The sequence below is a fragment of the Aythya ferina genome (genome assembly GCF_964211825.1).
Source record: "Aythya ferina genome assembly, chromosome: 23".
Lineage (NCBI taxonomy): Eukaryota > Metazoa > Chordata > Aves > Anseriformes > Anatidae > Aythya > Aythya ferina.
The window spans coordinates 6412565-6434463 of NC_140321.1; the positions used below are offsets into that span (position 1 = coordinate 6412565).

A 21899-nucleotide genomic window follows, 5' to 3' on the forward strand; every position below is an offset into this window, starting at 1 on the left:
CGGGGCCGGGGCCCCGGCCGAGCCGCTTTGAGCTCCGCGAGGCCCCGGCGGTGCGAAGGGGGTGAAGGGGGAGGGTGGGGGGGGGACGGTTTAGAGGCCATGTCCGATTACGAGATCTCGGTGGAGGAGCTCAACGACCTCCTGGCTAACGGCAGCGGCTGCTACAGCCTGCCCAGCGCGCACAGCAACGAGGTGGTGCCGCGCATCCACGTGGGGAACGCGTGAGTGCGGGCCCGAGGCGAGGCGAGGGGCCTTGAGGGGCTGCGAGGGGCTGCGGGGGGCTGTGAGGAAGCCGGAGCCGGGGTGGGGGTGTTAGGGCCTGGGGTGAGGTGCTGGGATCTGCCGGGCCTCCGGGAGGCTGAGGGTGCGAGGCCCGGCTGGGGGCTGCTGCTGCTGGTGGAGCCTGGCGAAGTTGCAGCCCCGAAGTGGCACCCGCTGAGGTGGCACCCGCTGAGGTGTTTGGTGTCTCTGAGGTAGCAGAGAGGTGAAGGAAGGTTACGCCAGCACGCCGGGCTTTTATTTCTTCCCGGTGTTTTCCTAACGTTGCTCGCACGCCGTGGTCAGCGCCGCCAACCCGCATGGAAAAGGGAGGAGAGCCGGGATGGCCGAGGTGGACGTGCAGGAGCATCTCCTGGAGCCGTGTCCGAAGCCAGTGCAATGACCCTGAGCCAGAGGAAAGAGGTGGAACGAGAAGAACGAGCCAAGGAGCCATGGGCATGTTAGGTCGCAGTTTAACCATGTGCAAAATGACATAAGGCAAAGGTTTAATAGGAATCGCCTCCCCTCCCCAGGCAGCGATTGGTCAAATGAATGCTTCTGCACTCAAAGACCTAACTAACCTCAATTAAATAGCAATAGACATGAGCCAGAGGCTTACAGATGTGGCTAGGATAAAAGCACTTAAAAAGGGGAAAAGCTTGTTCAGGGTTCACCAACCACTCTTCCCTCAGCCATGTGATGTTTATTTTTTGCACCAAGGTTCTTTCAGTTAGCAGTTCCATTCCCATCGTCTCCTGCTGACTCTCTGCCTGCCTTTGCCCTCTTGATATGTGTCTAGAACAGCAGATTCTCAGTCTTACGTGGAGTTTCTAACTCCTACAGAAACATAAGTCAAACCCATCAGTTTTCATTAACAATCTCCCAAGACAAACCAGACTTGGCCTTGGTCACACCCAGTTGATGTGGGACACACTCATCTAGAGATAGGACCCAAATAATTATCTGCTGACAACCACCTTCTTCATATTTTTAGCAGTTACCTGAAGATACGAAGCCATTGCCCACAGGGTCTGAAAATAAGTGGTTTGTGCAGTAAATAATTAAAAATAATTTTAAGGGTAGCAAGCAACTAGAGGGTAGTTTTCATTGTTCAGTAAATTAGTCTAATTATACACTACGGATTTTAATATATTTAGATTCAAGATTGCATAGTAATGGAGGATGCATATGTAAGTTCCAAGATGGAAAATGTCTGTTGGAAATCCTTAGCTCAGAGAAGGACTTTTTATGTAATAATTGACAATCAAAGTCATCCTGAGCACTAGCGAAATTTCACAGAATCACACAGAATCACAGAATTTCTAGGTTGGAAGAGACAAGACAACAGTTTAACTGCTGGGTGGACTGACAGACGATGTCCGATTCTACTGTCAGGGTTTTTAAAAGGATGCTGAAGAACTGGGGAGGACAGCTAGAGGTAAGAAGTAACCGAAAACGTTTCACGGTGGAAACAAACAACCTACTTCATCTATCGAGCCTTAGTAAGCAATAATATATGTGAAGCATCCACAAAGAGCTAAGATAATGCACTGCTGTAACTGAATGCGTGGCTGTGTATTGCGATTCGGTCACTGCAGGCTGAATTTGATAGCCCCAGATGGGAGATAAGACCAGCTCTTAAGAGGGTTTTTTGTACCAAACGGGGTTGTGCTATAGTAGTTGTCATTCTGCAAAAATTCAAGCTGTGCAGGTCTGTTCTTGTGCCAGTCCCAGCTCCGTGTCCCTCTCCTGTACTCTCCTTGTGTGAAGGCTAACGAGAGAGCTGGTTTTATGACCTGACTCATTCATCCACGAACTGCTGGGGGAGTAAACCAACGCTGCACGCGGCCTGTCAGCCTTTGTGCATATGTGGGCCCAGCAGTGTGCAAGGCATCGAGAAGGCTTTTACTGCTGTGTGCAAGAAAAAAGCCTCAGCTTTGTTTGGGCCCCGTATTTGCAGATCATTAGTCTGTCTTGTTCCTTCCACAGAGCTTGAGGTACAGCTCGTATTTTCAGCCGCCTTGGTGCAGTGTGCATCAGACTGGCACTCGCCTCATATCTCGGGTTTGGCCTTTGTTGCACAAATCTTCTTAGCAAATCTCTGAGGAGCTGTTGGAAGCACTTTGCGTTGTGCTACAGGGAAGTCAGGGAGAGCAGTCCAGCAGAACAAAGTAATGCGGTCATTAGCTCTGACATTCAGATCTCTGCTTTGACTTGGATGGATCAAACGCTTTTGCAATGTCAGGCCCCATTTATGGCTACAGATGGCAGAGATTTTGTAACAATCTGAATTTACAGACTAGCCACATCTGTGGAGAGTTTGAATGTGGGGAGATTGGAGTCCCAATATCTGGCATAAAAGCCATAAAAATTGAACAGGCTTTATGCAGGAATTCATAGGAAGAAAGTAAAACGTCTGAGTGAGATTCAGAAACTTCTGTTCAAAGCCATTTAAAATATTTTGCATTGGGGTGCTGCTGGCTCTCCATATGAGTGACTCATCTTTGGATAAAATTGACAGTGCTGAGACATTAAAGAGGATGAGATTAAATTGGGTCAGAGTGTCAGATGCTAATTTATCTGTCAGGTACTGCATCTTGGCGTGCAATACATAAAAGTTATAATTAATGAAACACAGAGATAAAATGATAAAGTACTTTGAAAATAATGTGTTTGCATCTCACAGTAGACAGTTCTAACCTTTCAAAGAGATTAGACAAGGTTCCTGAAGATGAGTCAAAATGTACTATCACTAAAACAAGAATTATGATATTGGTGACATTAGCACAATTACTTATTTTCCAAGCAACAGCACAGCAAGACAATTCAGAATATGTCAGAAGTACAAATCATTTCCTATTACTGCAAAAGTCAAGATGTCTTTGAGTGTAGCATCTTAATCAATGACTGGGACGGCTGGACAGCATGCATCTTTATCAGGTTGGCAGATGACACACCTGAGTTTTCTGGCTGCTCGAGTGTGTGGGAACGAAGCAATTATTTGTTCTTAAGGGGCATGCTGTAAGGAGCATGAAAGACATTCTCCCAAAATTAACATTAAATTGAGTGACTCTAAGGGAAGAAGTGGTGAGGAAGCAATTTCACATGAACATAGCAGTAGAAATTAAAATGTGTTATCGGATGGTTTTTTATTCCATATTAAGGATTTGGTTTATTTGCTTAGGTTATTTGCTATTTGTTATTTTTATTTAGGTTTATTCGCTTGGTTTATTTGCTTAGGTGACCAGGTGCATGGATAATGCCATATGGCAATCCTTTACAGCCTCACGTACCCTTAATTCCAGATGCACCATTTCCTAAGAATTGTGTTTTGTGGTTGGTAAAATTGTTCATCTCTACTCAAAGAAACACTTCTTAATGCTGTTACAGGGTGAGGAACAGGGAACTTCTGTATTGAGAACAGACAAGGTCCCATGAATTCTCCTGGGGAAACAGAAGAGGCTGATGTTAGCTTCTCTCTACTACCTGTAGGAGCTAGCATTTCACCACTGAACACCATGCAGCTGGACTGAAATGTTAGGGAGAGATCCAACTGTGGGGAAGGAGAAAAAGAAATGGTACACAAATACTCTGTTTTTCACCAACAGCTGCGTAAGGAAATCGGCTATAAATCAGAAAAAATCATTCACTGAGAATGTGGTTGCCTCCAGGTGAGCCAGAACTGTGTTGCCAGACTCAGCCATGTCGTTGGACACAAGCTCCTACTGCTCCCAGCCAGGATCAGATATGTACCCATCTACCTACTGCTACTTATACCAGACAAAACATAGGAACTCGCAACTGAATTAATGCTTTCTGTTTTGGCCGTGCCCTGTAGGAGTTACTTTTGTGTTGCAAGCAGAATTCCCCTGGCACTGGTACTTGTCCCCTGGCACAGATGATGTCCTGCCAGATGGAAAAATCTGTCAACATTTGTTTGGGTAATGAAGTTCTTTGCAGATATTTGGCCCATCGCCATAGTTGTTTGGCACAGAGAGCCGAAAACGTAGGAGCTTCACTTATGCATAAGGATTCGAGTGCTTACATTATAATTTAAGGGGTGAAGAGTCATTAGGAGAAAAGGAATGCTCTAGATGTTCATATAGCCTTGAATTATGTGCAAATTGTGAGCAAACGCACGACACTCAGAGATCCATATAAATGCAGACTAACTCATTTGGGCGTTATATTAATTTTTAAAAAAATTGCTAGGTGTCCAGCCAAAACCCTGAGGTGCATTGCCGTTCCTTAGAAACTTGTCCAAAAATATAATACACAAATGCTTAGCTGAGCTTAATATTAAGATTCCTTGAATTTGCAGCTTATGAATTGAGCCTTGGGGAGATTTTTCTAAGATTTCTCTTTCCATATCCAGTAACACACAGTGAAAGCTGCCTTAAAAAGAAAAAAAAAGAAAACAAACAAACACAAAAAACATTTATGTCTGTTGAGGCTACATCTTTTCATAGAGAGTGCAGGAACTGAGTTCTCTCTGAAATAAAACCTGTCACTTTCTGTGGTGTTGACCAGAGGGCTCACATTTTACTAGGCAACCACACGCTGTGATCAACTAGATCTCCTTTATGTATTATTTTTTATGTAAAGCAAAGTTCGGATAAAATGAACGTTCAGACCATCCGCTAGAGTAGCAAGTACTGCTACCTGGCCCTTGCAGCAGTGGTCGTAGGCAGCAGAGGCTTTTTATAACTGGTTCTTAAATTAGCGTATGTAGATAGTGGTTAATCTTGGGAGTGACTATCCTGGGCTTTCTCTTACCTCCTGTACTTTCTTAATTTGGTCAGAATTTTATGTTTGGAAAGAGTAATAACTTTATGCTCTAGTAGCATCTAAGAGATTTTCAGGTGTTCTCTGCTCAGTTATCAGCCAAGAAAGCAGCCTTCTCTCACGTACAATTAGTGACCGGGGCTCTAAATACTTCTGTGGATGTAGAATATGCAGCTAATTGGAGCACTGTGTATTTAGCATCTATTAACAGAAAAATAAAAGCTTTTGGTTAGCTTCTGGGGACATCATAAATACTGAGACCATTCACCAAGTTCTAATCATTTTCTTGACACTTTTTATCGTACAGGTTCATAGCCAAGAACATTACGAAGCTGCAGCGCCTGGGGATAACCCATGTTCTGAATGCAGCAGAGGGGAAGTCGTTCATGCATGTGAACACTAATGCAGAATTCTATGAAGGCACAGGCATCAGATACCATGGCATTAAAGCTAACGATACACAAGAATTTAACCTCAGTCGCTATTTTGAGGAGGCAGCTGATTTTATTGAGAAAGCACTTTCCCAGAAGGATGGTAAGGCAAACTGAAATGTCTTTCTGCCGTGTTTTCTGTGCACTGCATATGTGTTAGTCATTTATTTCACTGTTTAAAATGGTTCGTTGCTCAGATTTTCAGCTGAACAGGCAAGTCAGTAATTCAGATCAAGACTTGGGATCAAAGACACCTGAGTACACAATAAAACAATCTTCTGTCTGTATTTGTGGACGTCCAGTATATGTTAAGTGGAAGTCTGTCATTGTAGGGGTGACTTTGCAAAGTGAAACAGCAACTGCATCCTAAAATAGCACCTGTCTAGGAAGACGTGTCCTTATTTTTCCTTAGACATGGTAAATCATAGGAAAAATCCAGAAAATAAATGCAGGATCTAAATGTTGTTTAAGAACACTAGAAGTTAGAGACAAAAATGATACAGGTACTGCATTGTTGTAGAGTACTCACACAACCTCTTATGTGCTTTCTTTCCAAATGTACAGTAAGCATGGAGACTCTAGCCTTAACATTTTTTATTTTATTATTTCGTGTGACAATTACCTCATTATTCCCTAGCATTCCAGGAAGCTTGGAGATGATATTTGCAGTGTTGTTGATTGCCACATTTTTCTAGAGTTTCCTCAGAGCAGAAATCTGAGGACATAGTGCAGTGGGCCAGACAGTGTTTCGTGTCTGACTGTTTCAGCATACCACTTATTTCTACATATGCTTGATTTCTTTCTTGCTTCATGAGTGAATGTGAAAGAAGAAAGTGGGCAAAAGAGGAGCTAGAGATGTGATGTGCTTTGGACAGATTGAGAGAAGTTTTACCTCCAGTTTGGTAAAGTATAAAAATTCTGAGAATTAACATACAGCTCTTGCAATTTGCTTTTTGACCAAGTGATACAGGCTGCAGCAGGAAGAAGAGTTTTAACAGTGCCAGCTGTGCCATGAGTGTTCCCACTGAGTTAAACTCATCGCAGTCCTCTGAATAGTTGCAGAACGGATCTGAATTTACAGTACCGGTTCTACTTGGTGATTCTTTCAGCCTTAATATTGTCTACAGTGCCTGCCACTATTTTCTTACTGCAGTAGACAAAGAGCAAACTTGTGGCTGGGTGACGCTGGAGCCAGTTTTAAGATTAACTCCCTACTGAAATTGGATAGTCTTGTTTGACAGTGAGGTGTAGAGTAAGGACAGCGAAGCAATGAGGGATGCAGTGGTGTTGTCTCCCACAGTTTTGTTTTAGCAGTGTAGCTGCATGAAGTTTGGGAAGGTAGCTAAATGAAGGCAGGTCTGCTCTACTAAAGACAGCCCCTAAGACTCGCTGCCTTTCCCAGAGGAAGGTTAGAAACCCTTTTGTATACAGGAAATAAATTCTCTTCTACAAACCTGCTTAAGGATCTCTAAAGCTTGCTAATTCATGGCTACAGGCCCTCAGGAAATATAAAGAATAAATTGTTTTAGCTGTTTGACTTGCTTCTGATTAGAGGTTTGCCTTGAGCTGCAAAGCCTCTGCAACTCAGAGCAAATGTGGTAACAGGCTTTCTGCTAGTGTGGTTCAGAGCAAGTTGTGGTCATCATGAAAAAGTGTATGTACAGTTCATCTGTTCTCCTGTCTCGGGAAAGAATTTGCCCTGGAGAGTAGCCTGGGACTGTATTTTATGTCTGGAAAAGCAGGTCAAAGAGGACACAGCTGAGAAACAATAAAAATGAGTTAAATTTCTCAAGGGGATTAGTGGCTTGCTTAATTCTTGTTGGACACCAACCTACAGCATTTCCCCAATAAATATGAGGAATGATTTCCCTAATCAGTTAGCTGGAAGCATTTTATTGGTGCTGGCAGTGGTGTGATTAGATACTTCTGGTTCTTGTTGCTGCATAATCAGTGGTTTCATTTACAAGAGTGTTAGTGTGACTTCAGAAACAGCCAGAGAAGTAGCCAGGTAGGATCCAACATGGCGTTAGCATAAGAATTGCCAGCAGTGCACCATAAAGGCTGGATGTCTTTGAAGAGATGCAGAGTATGACAAACAGCATGTTGCTGTCTTCAGCATATTTTAAACTGCATTATTTATATATGCTCTTTGGTACTGGTCATCTTTAGGGGCAGGATTTGTTTTCAGATATAAAGATAGGAGAAAAATGGACAGGCAAAGGTTGGCCTTTGTAATATGGTAGCAAATACATTTTAGTAGAGTGATGTAGAACTAGGTTTTTCTGCATTATTCGTGATGACAGACAGTAGCAACCAACTATGATAGCCCCTTCCTTCCAAGTTTTACATAGCTTTGGCAGCATTCTGAGTTTAGAGTCCTCAAGCTACCGAAGAACTAATTATTACGCCTTACATCCTAGCTATTTCATGTTGCCTTTCAATCACATACTCCATTATAACCCACCTTGTGACCTGTCTTCCCTGCAGGACAAGTGTTTGTACATTGCCGTGAGGGCTACAGCCGTTCTCCTACCCTGGTCATCGCCTACCTCATGCTTCGCCAGAACATGGATGTCAAGTCTGCTTTGGTCACTGTCCGGCAGAAGCGAGAGATTGGCCCTAATGATGGCTTTCTAAGGCAGCTTTGCCAGCTAAATGAGCAATTAGTGAAGGAGGGCAAACTGAAGCCCTAAGACAGAGCGCTCTAGTATTTTTGAAAGTTTCTCAAATCGCCAGAGGATGTGTTAAGTGCTTTAGATTCCCTACCCCCAAGCTAAGCCACAGAATGTGAGGGAGACAGACAGCCTGCTCTTACCTAGTGAAAGTATCTTTCTCAAACCGTAGGTCTGTCTTTCAAGATGGCACCAAATGGTGTCACTTGAGTCTTGGAGCTGTTGCAATAAAGAGGTGTGTTTGGAGGGGCAACTCCCGTGATAACAGCTGTTTTCTCAAGTATTTCAGAGCCCCCTTGCAGACTGTATAACACGTGCTTTGCATTGACATTGCATTGCCTCATTAAGCTTTGTGTTTTCTCCCACCAGAGCACCATTTTCTGAGAGCCACAACACATCTCTCACTCTTAATTGAAGTACTGTGTTTTCCAAAGCTTCTTCATGCACACAGGTGCCTAAAGTTTGAGTGTAGGAGCTTCAAGGAATGGAGAAGCATATATGCAAATGCACAGGTGCACTCTTGTGAAATGAAGTATGCAGTGTTGTGTTTAGTGTGGATATATGCAATACACAGTGTGTGGTAGTAAAGCCATGTAGCGCCTGATCTTGATGCACACTGTATTTCCAAGACTATTTGTACCTCTTGCTGTTGTGATTGACATGAAAGTCTGATAAATGCTTTTTTAATCTTTGTTTTAAACTCATACTAGAAAAAAATGTTGAGTAAATGTTGAGGATCAGACTTCAGCAAGGAAGAAATAATGTCTGTATTTAGGAGTGCTTGCACTGGGTGTGTGAAAAAGTCCTAAGTATCAGAATAGAAGGGCTCCTGAGGTTTGTACTGAACTACAGTCTCTCTCCCTCCTTTGCTGTTGCTGTTTATTAATGCAGAATGGAACGATCACATACATAGATTCCTTCCAGTATTGCAGTACAGATGTGCTTACAGAACAGTTTGTTGGTACACTCTGACTTGTTTCGTTGTTTGCATGGTTCCATTAAATAGAAATGAACATTGTTACGTACCACGTGGAACAGGAAACGTTTCCTTTTATTAAAATAAATCATGTCTTGATGCTGTTTGACGTGGAGATAAAATGAGTCATTGCAGTGATGGGAGAGGAAGCTTTGTTTACAGTATGCCTGACTCGGGGTGTGTGTGCCTGTCAGTTAGTGTAGCACTATTCATGCAGAGGATCTCCCACTGCAAACCTAGAATTGTTGGTTAAACTGACAAAACCCTGAGATGTTTGTGTTCCTTTCTTTTCTGTGCTTTTATGTAGATCTAGATTTTAAAACCTAAACACTATTTTAACTAGAAACACTGTTGTATTAGTAATCCATGTAAGCCCAGAGCCAGTTTTGTGCACTCATTTCACTAAACAACGAATCACAAAGGACATACATTGTTTTTCTTCTAATTGATTTGTTTTTTTGCTACCTATATAGCTATATAACTTGCTTGAAATTAAACTGCAGATGTATTTCTTCTGGCTGAAGACAGGACTTATTTCTTTTTCCTTGCATAGGATGGGAACTGCCAAATCAAGAAGCCCTTTGCCTTTTGTGGCCTTTAAAGGGGCAACTGGAGAACATTCTGCATACATAGGGTTGTTTTCTTTCACCTTCCTACAGTCAGCCAGTATTTAGTGCTTGCTTTGAAGCAGAATGGCTCAGTAATAATGAGCTGTAGTAAATTTCACTGGCTAATTACATACCTGATTGCTTTCTCCCATTGTATTGGGATTAAATGATTTGCTGCTTCAAAATTCCTGGTTACTACTTTCATACGACATAATTTCTGGAATAGGAATACTGGCCTTACCTATTCTATTCTATTTCATCCATACTGTAGTCTTATTTACAAATCACACTCTTAATTTTTTTTTACTGTGGGCACAGATCTTTTTCCTGTCTCATCTCACACCATATGTTCATAATGCCTGTCCACGCTACAAATAAAAAAAAAAAAAAAAAGGAGATCGATGTGCATGCACTGTGGCTTTGAGCTGTTACATAGAACTCAAAAATTCCAGTCCATTAAAGAGCTAAGAAAATATTAGGCATTAGATCTTTTGTTACCATTGCACAGACTACAAGAAGGCCTATAATTGTCTGAATAAAAACAAAATGGTTTGTTGAAGTGGAGTCTGTTTGCTATGTGGTGATGTTTTTGTACAGTTCTACAAGTCTATAATGAACTGTATGAAGTGTTGACAAATCAAGAAATACTGCCACATCAAAAATAAAGGAATTTGTTCTTATGTTCATTATGCCCTTTTAATTGGGAGGTCCCTGCTTACTTCTGGTGGTAACTTTGGTGATACTCTGGCCCATTAATCTGAGTCTAACAAAGCTTATTTAACAAACATTTTGGAATAGTTGGTGGATTTAAATAAAGAAAACACCATTTCAATTTGATTTAAAAACCCGAGCTCTGAGACCGTATATCCTATTGTGTGTTACTGATGGATGACTCAGTAATGAAACCATTTCTAGCTTTGCTTTTAGAATAGGCTAAGTAGGGTCTCTGTAAAATTTGCATCTGTCATAGAACAAAGATAGCTACCGTGTCAAATCCAGCACAATGCAAGAAAATGCAATAACTTGGGGTTTTTGTACTTAAGAGTTAGAGAACTTAGGAAGTGGGGAACAGTGGGGGCGAGAGCTATTGTCATTTTATAGCAAGGAACAAAGAAGAAAGTTCAACTACGTAATAAGCCTTCTAAAATGATGATATGTGTAAAAACAAATCCGCCCTGTACCTCGTGCTGAGCTAAGTCTTTCAGCCATTGCATAAGCTCAGGAGAGAAGTTTATATCCTAGAAATAAAATTCAAAGCAAGAACAACATTTTCTGAGTGCATCCTCACCCTTTCTTTGGTCCTGCAGCTAGGACTACACCTACCCCCTTGGCAGCAACCATGTTGCATGTAGCATGCTCCTCTGAACTGCAAAAGGAGAGGATGTTGCAATGGGGCACTGCTGGAAAGCACACATTTTGCAAAGTCCTTTCTAAATTAGAATTAACAGCACCCAGAGTCAAGACTAGCAGCTGTGACACATTGTATTCCAATTCCATTTTTCAGCCGTGAGCCTGTGTTAGCATTGGACACATTTTTCTCCCAGACAGGAGTATATCTGGCTTACCTCTCCTGGTGCCAGGAGAATTAATCTCCATAGAAGGCTCTGAGGATGAAAAGCACTCTGTGTGACAGCACTACATGGTCCTGGAGCTGAAAGACAAACTTGTGTCAGATGCTTCCTCCTGCTGAACAAGAAAAAAAACACAACAGGATATTCGCAATGTTTATTATCATCATTTAAGTAGTTTTACTGAGCTCTCTTCTTTTGGCCAGAACTAGTTAAATCTCTGATGCTAGTACTAGAACTTTTTTTTCCTATTTTTTTTATTAGTTTTGCTAGTTTATTTTAACAGTTTTAGCACAGAGGGACTGACTATCGGAATCTCACTTAGTATAGCACAGAGGTTTCTTCTAAAATTACTTTCTGGGCTCTGCCAATGAGTCGATCTGAAAATAGAACAGGCCTGAGGAGGTAGCTAAAAGGACTTATAAGTAAGCATTCGTGGCCTTATTCCTGTGCTAGCTGAGGCATCCTGTGTATGGCATTACAATTCGGAACCCGGATGAGCATTTGGGACCCAGTAGTTTTGTTTTGGGGGCTATTTTTTCATGAGGAGTTGGATTTGGAAGACTACAATATCATTCTCAAACGATTATTAAAATCTATAAATCATATAAAGGTCAGATGGACATTAGCAGAGAGAAAAAGCCTGCCTTTAACTTGAAACAGATTTTATTTTCCATGTCATTCATTTTTGTCAGCTGTTCTACAGGATTCTCACAACCCCTGTTCTTTCTCTGATGTATTCTCATATCCCTGGAGCTCTAGAAACACATTTAAATGTAAACCACTCTGGTAAATAGAAAAAAGAAAGAAAAAAAAGCAACAAAAAATGTGGGACAATTATGATGGCATTGACCTAACATTAAGTTGGTGTCAGAGAAACTGCTGTATGGAGACAGTCGTATTTCCTTTTTTTTTTTTTTTTTTTTTTTTTTGGTAACTTCTGAATAGGCAATAATTATATTCCAGTTCTCATTCTTTGGACAAACTATTCATTTCTTCTATTTTGGAAATAAGCCCTGTAAATGCAGGTTGTGAGAGTAATTCTGTTGAGGGATTTTTTATTTTTTTTTTTTAATGTATTTTAATTCCAGCATGCCAAGGTTGCTGGCCAGCTGACTCACCAGATGGAGCTGTAAGCTTGCTATTCATTCTGCAGACATCACTCCATCCCTGAGCAGAGCTGTTGTGGGAATCTGATGTACCCTTATCAGAAAGGCAAGCTGCTGGAATGATTTAGCAGTGCATTTGCTGGTCTCTGGTGGGACAATAATAAGATTCCATTTATTCTTGGCTACTTAGAAGCCGTATCACAGCGTCTGGGCTGCTGCATGCAGAAGGGACGTGGCTCAGCTGAATTCCTGGGAGACAAGAGTTACGTGGGCAGGGTGACTTAGCAGCATCTTAGGAAAAGAAGTGTTTGAGAAGCAAACGAGCTCTTCAGAAACAGAATTGCTGGGCAAAGTGTAAATGAAGAGCCAGAGTTCAGAGATGAGCTCAGACTGTGCGTGGATGCCTAACGGGACCGTGCACCCCCATTTCCTAGGCCAGGAATAGGGAATGGGGGTGCTTGGTGGGCACCAGGAGCTACATGTGGACTGAACCAATTGCAGAAACTGTTTCTTCTGGGCATGCCTTCCCAGGACAGCAAGCACTTTAGGACCAAGGCTTGAGTCAAGAAAGCAGCAGCAAGGGATTCAGGCTGAATACGGGATGTTAATTCCCTCCTTGTATCCCTTAATAACTTAGAAACGTAGAATCACGTATCTGATTCTTTATTAGCAACACTAAGGATGGTGTTTTTCCAGCTCAGAAAACAGTATCCCAGTTCTGATTACAGTGGATCCAAACTCAGGTCATTCTCAAAGTGTCCTTTGATATAAGTCACAAATATTTTGTGGTTTTTCTCCTGCGCTTCATTAAAAGAGCAAAAATCAATTGTTCATGGGGGCCACAGCCCGGACTGTTCCCCTTGCTTTGGTGCAGAAAGTGCTGTGAGCAGGCAAGCAGCTACAGGATGTGGAAGAATGTGTTTGTAGTTAAGGAATCTGAATGTCTATGGGATTTGGATTCTTTTCTTGCCTCTATTAGGCTGCTCTCCTGGATCGTGGACAAGAGGTTTTAAGCCAGAGGCTAAATATAGCTTCTGGTTTTGACTTTCATAGTTTTCGTATTATTTCCCCACTGGGTGATACAGATAAATGTTAAGACAGTTAAGAGAGGGGATTGTTTAAGTACTTAGAGAAACTACCTGAAGAAACTTTTTATGTTTTATCTGGGAAGAGATTACTGTGAATTTGCTCCTTTGTAGTAGGATTAGGCTGACAGTGATAACTTCTGGAAACATTCTCCATGCAGACACTACATGAAAAGAAATTAAAAGAAACTGAGCTTTGACAGGCAAAGACATACAGTTTCAAATACATTTAAATAAGGTAACAAATAGCAAAGTTTCAGTGATTGTGAGTACTTGACTTTCTCGTGCTCCCCCGTTCTGCGTTTTGGCCGTATCCTGCAGATCTGTGAGCTGTGTGGGGCCACTTTGGAGAAGGTCACTGTCCTGGTGGTGTTCCTAGCTGACAAGAAGAATAACAAGTTACAAACCCTGTTAAGTTCCTGGTCATTCTTACCTCCTTATTCAGTACAAACAAAGAAAAAGATCACATATCTATATTATAAGGCCTGAAAGCAGAGCTCAAGCAATCATCATACACGATTTCAAGTATAACTTGAAATATATATAACAGTCTAGCCTGTTCTTGGAAGAAATAAATAAACAAAAATAGAAACCACACAAATCCTACAGGGCTGATTCCACAGCTTTCCAGGCTGCTGTCTGTCCTTCAGAAACCCTTTGATTTGGTGGGCAATCGGGTGATGCCCCATGAAGCTGTGTGCCACTGGCGTTTAATTGATTTCACCTGTAGCTCTAAGCCAAAAATACTTATTTGGAAGTGAGGGAAATTATACTTGGAAAAACCTTTGCAATGGCTCAGTATTCGGGCTTGTCAGACCATCATTAACTGTTTAGAGTAAAAGAGGAAATTAATGAAAGCTCATCAGTGCTGTTGATGTTGACTATAGGGAGAAAGGAAACAGCACATCTGAGGCAAATTGTGTGACAACAATTGTGTTAAAGAATCACATTCTGGCTGTTCAGAAAGATGTTATGTATGAAGAAAACTGTGTGCTGCATGCCCCCTAACAACAGTGTAGTGCCTGAGCTGGTAGGGTAAGATTTGGGCTGTGGGAAGGGGAAAGGTGAGGAGAGACAGTGAGTGCACGCAGCTGTAAGCACCGCAATGCCCCACTGCTTTTAGAGACTCTATGGAGGATTTGGAAATGAAGACTTCTCCGAGACTTGCTAATCTCTCTGATCTTGGTCAGAGAGAAGGGGTAGGAGAGAAAGCATGCCACAGGATATTTCAGATGCTGGTATTTTAGGAAAAGACCACCAGAACAGGTAGGCTAAAGCTCATCCAGCGCAGTAGCAGCAATGTGTCTGCTCTGTGTGTGTCTGTCTGTGAGTGTGGAAGGCCAAAGAGGTGAAATGTCCTCCGGTCATTACTGTTGTTTGTATTATTTATCATCAGGGTCACACCAAGGGAGAATCCACCTCCACTTTAAATTTGGTGACACCTGTTTTCCCTGCCGGGTCAGGGAATTGTCAGAATGGAATGTAAGCCTTAGGTAACGAGTTCCCTACAGTAATAAGGAAAAACCAGACAGCCCCAACTGTTTTCAGCATTCAGAGAGAGAGAGAGGAGAAGTCAGAGGCTGTTATTGACATTCCGAGTAATCTTTAAAATTACTGAAGCTCAGTGAATCACTTTGGAATCTCTCGTACATGAAATATTTTCACGAGGATGTATGTGACAAACATTGCAGTAACATGCTCAAGTGTCCCTTTACTGCTCTAAGCACACATTTGCTTTCAGGAGCTATGAGGAGCTCGGTATCTAATCTTCCTAAAACATGAGGTTCTTTCTGATTTATGTATCTAGCCTGCCATCTTTTGTAAATACCTCGGAAATGTTTGTGCTCTTTAACTGCAGAAGTTATGCAACTGGCCGCATTATCATCTTATTTCTGCAAGGAAAAAGAATACCATAGATGAGATTTTAAAACACAATACATTAATAAAGCTTAGGCATAGGTGCCTGAGGCATAAGGTCACCAATTCCCTCTCCTTTTTTGTTTGCATCATTCACAGAAATCAGTCTGGCTGTGTTCTTGTGTTTAGAATAACCAAATGTCCTGTATTCAACACTTGTGCAAAATGTCAGCAGAAGTAATAGTAAGTAATGATATTACAGCCAATGCATTAAAAAAAAAAAAAAGGAAAGAGGAAAAAAGGGAGAGCACCTCAGAAAGCATGGTGAGCACCATCCTGGCTGCTTACCCTGACAAACACACTGAAGCTAAATAAAACAACTTCTCATTTTGAAAAGAAGCTCTTTCCTGTTTCTTCCAGTACATTTATGACACAAAATGTAGAGCTCCTTTTTTGTAAAGGAGGAAAAAAAAAAAGCAATTCCCCAATCCTTTGCCTGCAGGGACTGAAAAGCATAACTCCTGAGCTACTGTTTCTAGGTCTGCTTCCTCTATACCTGGAGGTGGAGGGGAGAAGAAAAAGAGTTTAAAAAAAAAAAAAAAAAAAGTCTCAAAAACCTTTGCAAAAGACAATAGCCAAAGATTCAAATATGGTGGTAGAAGCAGGTTTTAGTTATAACATTGTTTAAACAACCAAATAAAACAAAACAAAACACAACAACAACAAAAATACACAAAACAAACATAGAAACCTGCAGAAAGACTTGTCAGGCTGCAATTCACCCTATCTTGTCAATTAGCATCGTTGCCAGGCACAAAAATGAAGAATATGAGAAGTTTTCATGTCAAAGCTGTAGAATACTGTCAGTAAGCCACCCCCACACACCCATTTTATTTCACACTGACAAAAGCTGAGATGAATGAGTTGTTGTCTGGCCCTTCCCACTTTGTATAGTCATTGGCTGGCTTGCTTCTAAAAAGGATTTAAAAAAGGGGAATAATTTGCCTTTGCTAGGAACTGAGGCTGTCAGGGTGCTGAAAAGCTGATCTGTGGGCTGCCACCATGCAGATCTCTTGGGCAGTGTGCTCTGTCTGCGTCCTAATCCAAATCGCCTTTCGATCCGTGGAAGGGTGGCAAGTGTTTAAAAATGATGCTACAGAAATCATTCCTGAGATCACCGAAAATACAGAAACACCGATGGAGCAGGCTTACAGCAACAACAACACAATGAACCAGGCAAAGCATGGGGGAAGACACATACAACAAGCTCCAGACCCTAATGGTAAGAAAAATAACATTACGTTGCTGTTTTGGACCCTAGCAGGCAGTTGTAAGAGTGTACTTGTTATCAGATTGTTGTTATTTATTAAGGAATTTAAGTAGGAGGTGAAAATAATACTATGGTTTCTAAGTGTTGAGGTAGGTTCTGACTAGGGATGTTGGAGATCACACAGCAGAAGAGGCACAGGGAGGTTGCTCTCAGCCAGTTGAGAGGTGTGCTGCTTGCTGCCCTTTGCTAACAGCCAGATTTTCAGCCACATTCACTGGAAATGTGGCTGAAAAAAAGCCAAAAAAGAGTTAAAGCCCTCCCAGTGGGAATTCATGCCCAAATGAATTGGAGAGGATCCTGGTTTGCAGGGGTGTGCAATTTTGGGAGCGATTTGGCTACTTTGAAGGCACCAACACACTTCAGAGATAAGCTGGTGCTGCATTTGGGCAAATGTCTGGCATTAGCAATGGTGCAGAACACCAGCTTTGTGAGGAGGGATGGAAGGCAGGGAGTTAACATCAGACAGGTGGTTAGAAAGAGAGCCCTCCTGGCAAACTGGGCAAGCTTGGTCCTTCAGACCAACACATTTGGCTGCCAAATGCACGTAGCAGCTCATCAAACATATGGTTTCCACCACTGTGCGTTGCAAATCTGAGCTAGCTAATTTTTTTTTTTTTTTTTTTTTTGAGGACAGTTGGAAGGGAATTGTGGTTTTCTGCTCTAGCTGTCAGTTAGGGTGTTTATAGCATAGCACTAATTTAAAAGGGAGGAAAAAAAGAGTAATCTTTTTGAGAGTGACACTTGATAAAAGTCTGAAATCCCCAACAGGGGAGCACTCTGCTTCCCACCAACCGCCAGGTCAAGGCAGGTCGGTTTGGCAGTGACATCTGAAAACCTTCATTTTCCAGCCTCTGACCACTCTGGCAGCAACTGGGGGAATCTGTGCCACTGAAATGTGCATGGGTTTTCAGGTGGAAAAGAGCAAGAAAAGGGGATTGGACATTATTCAGGATATGCAATGGTCTCACATGCTTACTTTAACCTCTTTAAAGAAATCAAAACAATCCCCCAAAAGCAGCCAGACCTTCCAGGGACACATGAGGTTGCAGAACACCATAAATGATTTTGCAGCTTCTGGAACCCATGCACATACAAGATAGGAGGTATATGCACAGAAAAGAAACCTTCATAGCTGAGGCAAATACCCTTATATTTAACTGTATCTGCCTATGTGCTATGATGGTACAAAGCACCTGATTCAGACATGGACCATTTCATTTCATTAACACAGTCCTTAAAACTTCTAAAACATCCGGTCTTGCATGCTGTACTTTGATGAATATAAACCTGACCACTAAAAACATGTTTCTGCTCTCCACGGGAGAAACAAGAATGAAAACATCTGTATAAATACTGGTCTGCTGCTCACAAGTCAGGGTCAGAATTCTCTTTGGAGGCACAAGGGAGGGGGGGGAGCACCTTGTGCACAGCAAAGAGACCAGGACTGACAGACACAGCCTTCCATTTGTAAGCTGACCTTGAGGATTTCCATCCTAAGCGGTGTTCCGGACTTAAAACCATCCTTTTCACCAACAGAAGAACATCACCGTGTGTTTATCTAGATAAAGTTCTTTGATAAACACCTTCAAAAATCAAATTCTGTGTCTTGCAAACATGTCAAGAGGCAAAGCATCCCAGCTGGCAAAAGAGACCCCTCTGGAAAAGGGGCCCTACAATAAAAAACTTTCTTAATCTTGCATGCTAAAAATGTAATATTTATTTCCTAATGTTTCATTTGCCAATAGATATCCATTAAGGAAAAAAAAAAAAAAAAGGAAAAAGAGGAGGAGGAGTAACCACCATAAAGCTCTTAATCAGCCAGGAGATGCCTCTAGCTGTCTGAAGGAAATTATGTGGGTTGTGGGATTATTAGAGAGCAGTAAACTTAGAAAACATAATGCCTGAAGAGTGGGAATCCCATAGCACTGCTGTTATCTGCTGCTTTCCCTCACCTGGAACACGTTACACTAACTAAAGCTCACTTCAGGAGCACTTTCCTTGTTGCAGAAGAGTTTAAATCAGGAGCAAACCTCTGAGGTCAATAACGTGACTTCACGTGGTGCTGTAGGCCTCACATGAGGAGCTGTAGGGAAAGGTTTTGCCTGTTGGTAAACGAAGCCAGCAGAATCCCAACAGAACCCCCTCAGAGTGACCACTGCCACTGGGGTTGCACTCAGAAGCTCAGCTGCCCACTGGCACGGCCTGGCACAGAGCTTGCCTGGTGGCAAGGGCATGATCTTGGTGGCCACTTGGTGGTCAACCTGTACTCAGTGGGTCACAGCTGGAGCAGCCAGACACCCCAAGTGGGTCTTTGGGCTGCCCCCTCCCCAGATCCATCACTGGGGATGTCTGAGCTAGGTGCTGCAGACCCGAGAAGGCTGATTTCTGGGGGATGGGGAACGAAGTAGCCAGACATTAACGGGCTTCTCGTTTTCAGATGCTTCCGACTTCAGCTGCAGAGAAATGCGAACCACCCGCTACCTGACGGAGGGGCCGTGCCGCAGCATCAAGCCCGTCAAGGAGCTGGTGTGCTCGGGCCAGTGCGTCCCTTCCCACCTCCTCCCCAACTCCATCGGCCGGGGGAAGTGGTGGCGGCAGAACGCCCTGGATTACCGCTGCATCCCCGCTCACACCCGCACGCAGCGCATCCAGATGGCTTGTCCCGAGGAAGAGACTCGGACTTACAAATTCCGAGCTGTCACGGCCTGCAAGTGCAAGCGCTACACTCGCTTCCACAACCAGTCTGAGCTGAAGGACTTTGGAAAGGAGACCGCCAGGCCGCAGAAGAACAAGAAGCCCCGTCTGTCCAGAGCCAGGAGCAGCAAGTCAAACCAGCACGAGCTAGAAAATGCTTACTAGAAGGTCGCTCCGAGTGGGACAGCCCAGCAGCTCTGGATATTTTACAAAACGTCAACCGGCACTCACAGGCCGCAGAATGAGGTTCTGACTGCAGTGGGTTCCAATTCCTTCTGCTAAGCTGGGTCAAAGGCTCACATAGTCAAAATCTGTCAGATTACAGCAGTCACGGTCTGCTAAGAGAATGAGATAAACCGAGCTGGTGGTAGCAACACCTAAATTCAGTCTGAGAGGAGAGGTACACCTGGGAGATTCGCATGAGGCCTCGCGGCTTGTGCACGTAGGGAGGTGGAGGAGGGCGAAGCTGTTACGGTGACAATCACTATCACACTTTGTTAGGGGTCGTTCGGCTTCCCTGTAAGTGAAGGGAGCACCACGATCCCTTTCCCACTTTTCCAAGTGCCATGATGCAGGACAAGCATGAGGCGGGGGGAGCACCGGGGGAAGCACCATGCTCTGAATTTGCTGCAGAAAGTTAGCAGTGAATGTGACTCAACCCTAGCTGTTGGGAAGTGAGCAGCTTGCCAGGTGTCCTCATGCCCCAGTTGCTTCCTCTAGGGAGGAAAACCAAAATACAACACTTGTTTTCTCAAAATGAAAGTGTGACAATTCTATTTCACACTTTTAATTAGAATACTCCAGGGTCAACAGATTCAAAACTGAAACTTGGCAACTAAGCCTCCTTATTTGTTTTAGGGGCAAGAATTTGTTTTAGGAACAATTACACAAATTTTATTAAGCGGAGCAGTTTTATGAAATGGATGCTCCCCTCAAACCAGATAACCTCACTGATGTTTGTCCTGTAAACAGCTAATGATGTGCATAATTTAACATAAAGAGATGTTGCTTATTCCTTATTTCCTAGCACACAATTGACTTTAGTGTCAACCTAGATATCTCAATTTATGTTTTCTATTCTGTAGTTTGAATTATCTGGCCACACACTTCGTAGAGCTAAGACCGTGCAAGCCAAGTTCTGGGAGTAAGGTTCTGCATGAAAAGTGAGCCTCTGCTAATTTGAAAGTTGTGAATTCCTCTAGAAAAGTCTTTGGTATGTGCGGCTTTGGTAAGTCTTTAGTTTGACAGCAACTTTACTTTACTTAGCTTCTCAACTTTCAGACTAATGTTTGTGTTTTACGTTAAAGAATATTATTGGGAAGTGAATAGTCTCGTGCTGTATATATCCTGTAGTAGTGCTAGGCCTAGTATCAGATCAACACAATTTGGGATAAAGACAGTTCCCCACTGTTCTTATTTTCTATGTAGAATATATGCTGAAATCATATAAACTATGGAAATTTGCAATGTTGATAGAATTTTGCAATAATTTTATGTGGGACCAGAATCTAGAGAGAAAAGCTATTGTTTCACAGAGTGAATTACGTATTTATTTTTTCTCAGAAATTATTTATGCAATGTTTTTCCTTGTAGAAAATGAGAAGTAATACTGCTTTCAAAATATCAGTCTGTTATTTTGAATTTTAAATACATTGTTAATAAAGTAGAAACAATGATTAATTATAGGAGGTCTCATTGATTTTCAGCTGGTTTGCTGTAAAGCAAGTGACTTACAGAACAGCCTGGGGCTTGACTCCAATCAGGGAAATACATATCTGTGATAGAGGACATCAAGGTCCTTAATTTTCAATTAATAACTTACACATTTCTAACGAAGCTCTGTCCTGTAACTTCTCACTCATTGCATGACATTTGTCATGAAAAACATCCACTCGGGCAGCTCTGAGCTCCACATCAATATTCTCATTTCTACTTCTCCAATGACAACAAAAAATCCTCAGCAGATTTCAGCTCTCCTTCTCCTCCCAGTGACTCTGATTCAGATGCTCACAACCTGGTGAAGCCACAGAAAAGGAGAAGTCCATCAACTTTCAGTCAAGATTTCTTAATTGAAATCTGATTGCTTCATATTTGTCTCATTGGGAAATAAAAATACAGAATTCCCTTTCAAGAGTTGCAAAGCAAATGTCGATTTTTTTACAATGTAATATACCTATGCCTATCTTCATCTGTAAGGCCACTTTCTTTGAGACAAAGGCCTCTTGCCATGAGGTCAGGAAGGGCTGAGGATGCACTACACACTGGGTTAGCACTTTCAACACTGCTGCAAAGATGAAGAGCCTTTCCAAGACAGCCAGTCCATAAGGTGTGCTTTCACTACCACTCATCAACATCTTGTGCAGAAACCTAACACGAACACTGCTCACCACCAAAACTCTAATACAGCTATGCGTAATTTTGGGCTCAGATTGACACATATTATGTGTTCTATCCAAATTCTACCAAATCTATACACTTCCAGTTCTTTCAAAAATAAAAATAAATACTGTACCCAGAGAAATAATT

At 42.3% G+C, this 21899-nt stretch overlaps 2 protein-coding genes and 1 long non-coding RNA gene across 3 annotated transcripts; 2 read left to right on the plus strand and 1 right to left on the minus strand.

Moving 5' to 3' along the window:
- Positions 1-20: 20 nt before the first annotated feature.
- DUSP3 (dual specificity phosphatase 3) lies at positions 21-9228 on the plus strand. The gene is made up of 3 exons (XM_084496465.1): positions 21-221; positions 5351-5577; positions 7962-9228. Exons 1-3 carry the CDS (start codon positions 100-102, stop codon positions 8165-8167), a joined length of 555 nt encoding a protein of 184 aa, XP_084352591.1. The 5' UTR covers positions 21-99; the 3' UTR covers positions 8168-9228.
- On the plus strand, positions 373-20003 carry SOST (sclerostin). Its single transcript, XM_084496463.1, has 3 exons — positions 373-681; positions 16418-16631; positions 19117-20003. The coding sequence occupies exons 1-3, from the start codon at positions 658-660 to the stop codon at positions 19536-19538; spliced, it is 660 nt and encodes a 219-aa protein (XP_084352589.1). The 5' UTR covers positions 373-657; the 3' UTR covers positions 19539-20003.
- LOC311422935 lies at positions 13055-15098 on the minus strand. The gene is made up of 3 exons (XR_014685540.1): positions 14100-15098; positions 13771-13871; positions 13055-13656 (listed from the first exon to the last, which is right to left on the minus strand). It is a non-coding gene; the product is annotated as an uncharacterized lncRNA (long non-coding RNA).
- Positions 20004-21899: the final 1896 nt, after the last annotated feature.

Bases quoted from the DNA above. Each gene is read 5' to 3' on its own strand.
- SOST (XM_084496463.1), top strand. From the start codon at position 658: ATGACCCTGAGCCAGAGGAAAGAG. The intron at 682-16,417 runs GTGGAACGAGAA...GCCACCATGCAG, and splicing joins CCCTGAGCCAGAGGAAAGAG to ATCTCTTGGGCAGTGTGCTC. The intron at 16,632-19,116 runs GTAAGAAAAATA...TCTCGTTTTCAG, and splicing joins ACAAGCTCCAGACCCTAATG to ATGCTTCCGACTTCAGCTGC.
- DUSP3 (XM_084496465.1), top strand. From the start codon at position 100: ATGTCCGATTACGAGATCTCGGTGGAGGAGCTCAACGACCTCCTGGCT. The intron at 222-5,350 runs GTGAGTGCGGGC...TTTATCGTACAG, and splicing joins CGCATCCACGTGGGGAACGC to GTTCATAGCCAAGAACATTA. The intron at 5,578-7,961 runs GTAAGGCAAACT...TCTTCCCTGCAG, and splicing joins AGCACTTTCCCAGAAGGATG to GACAAGTGTTTGTACATTGC.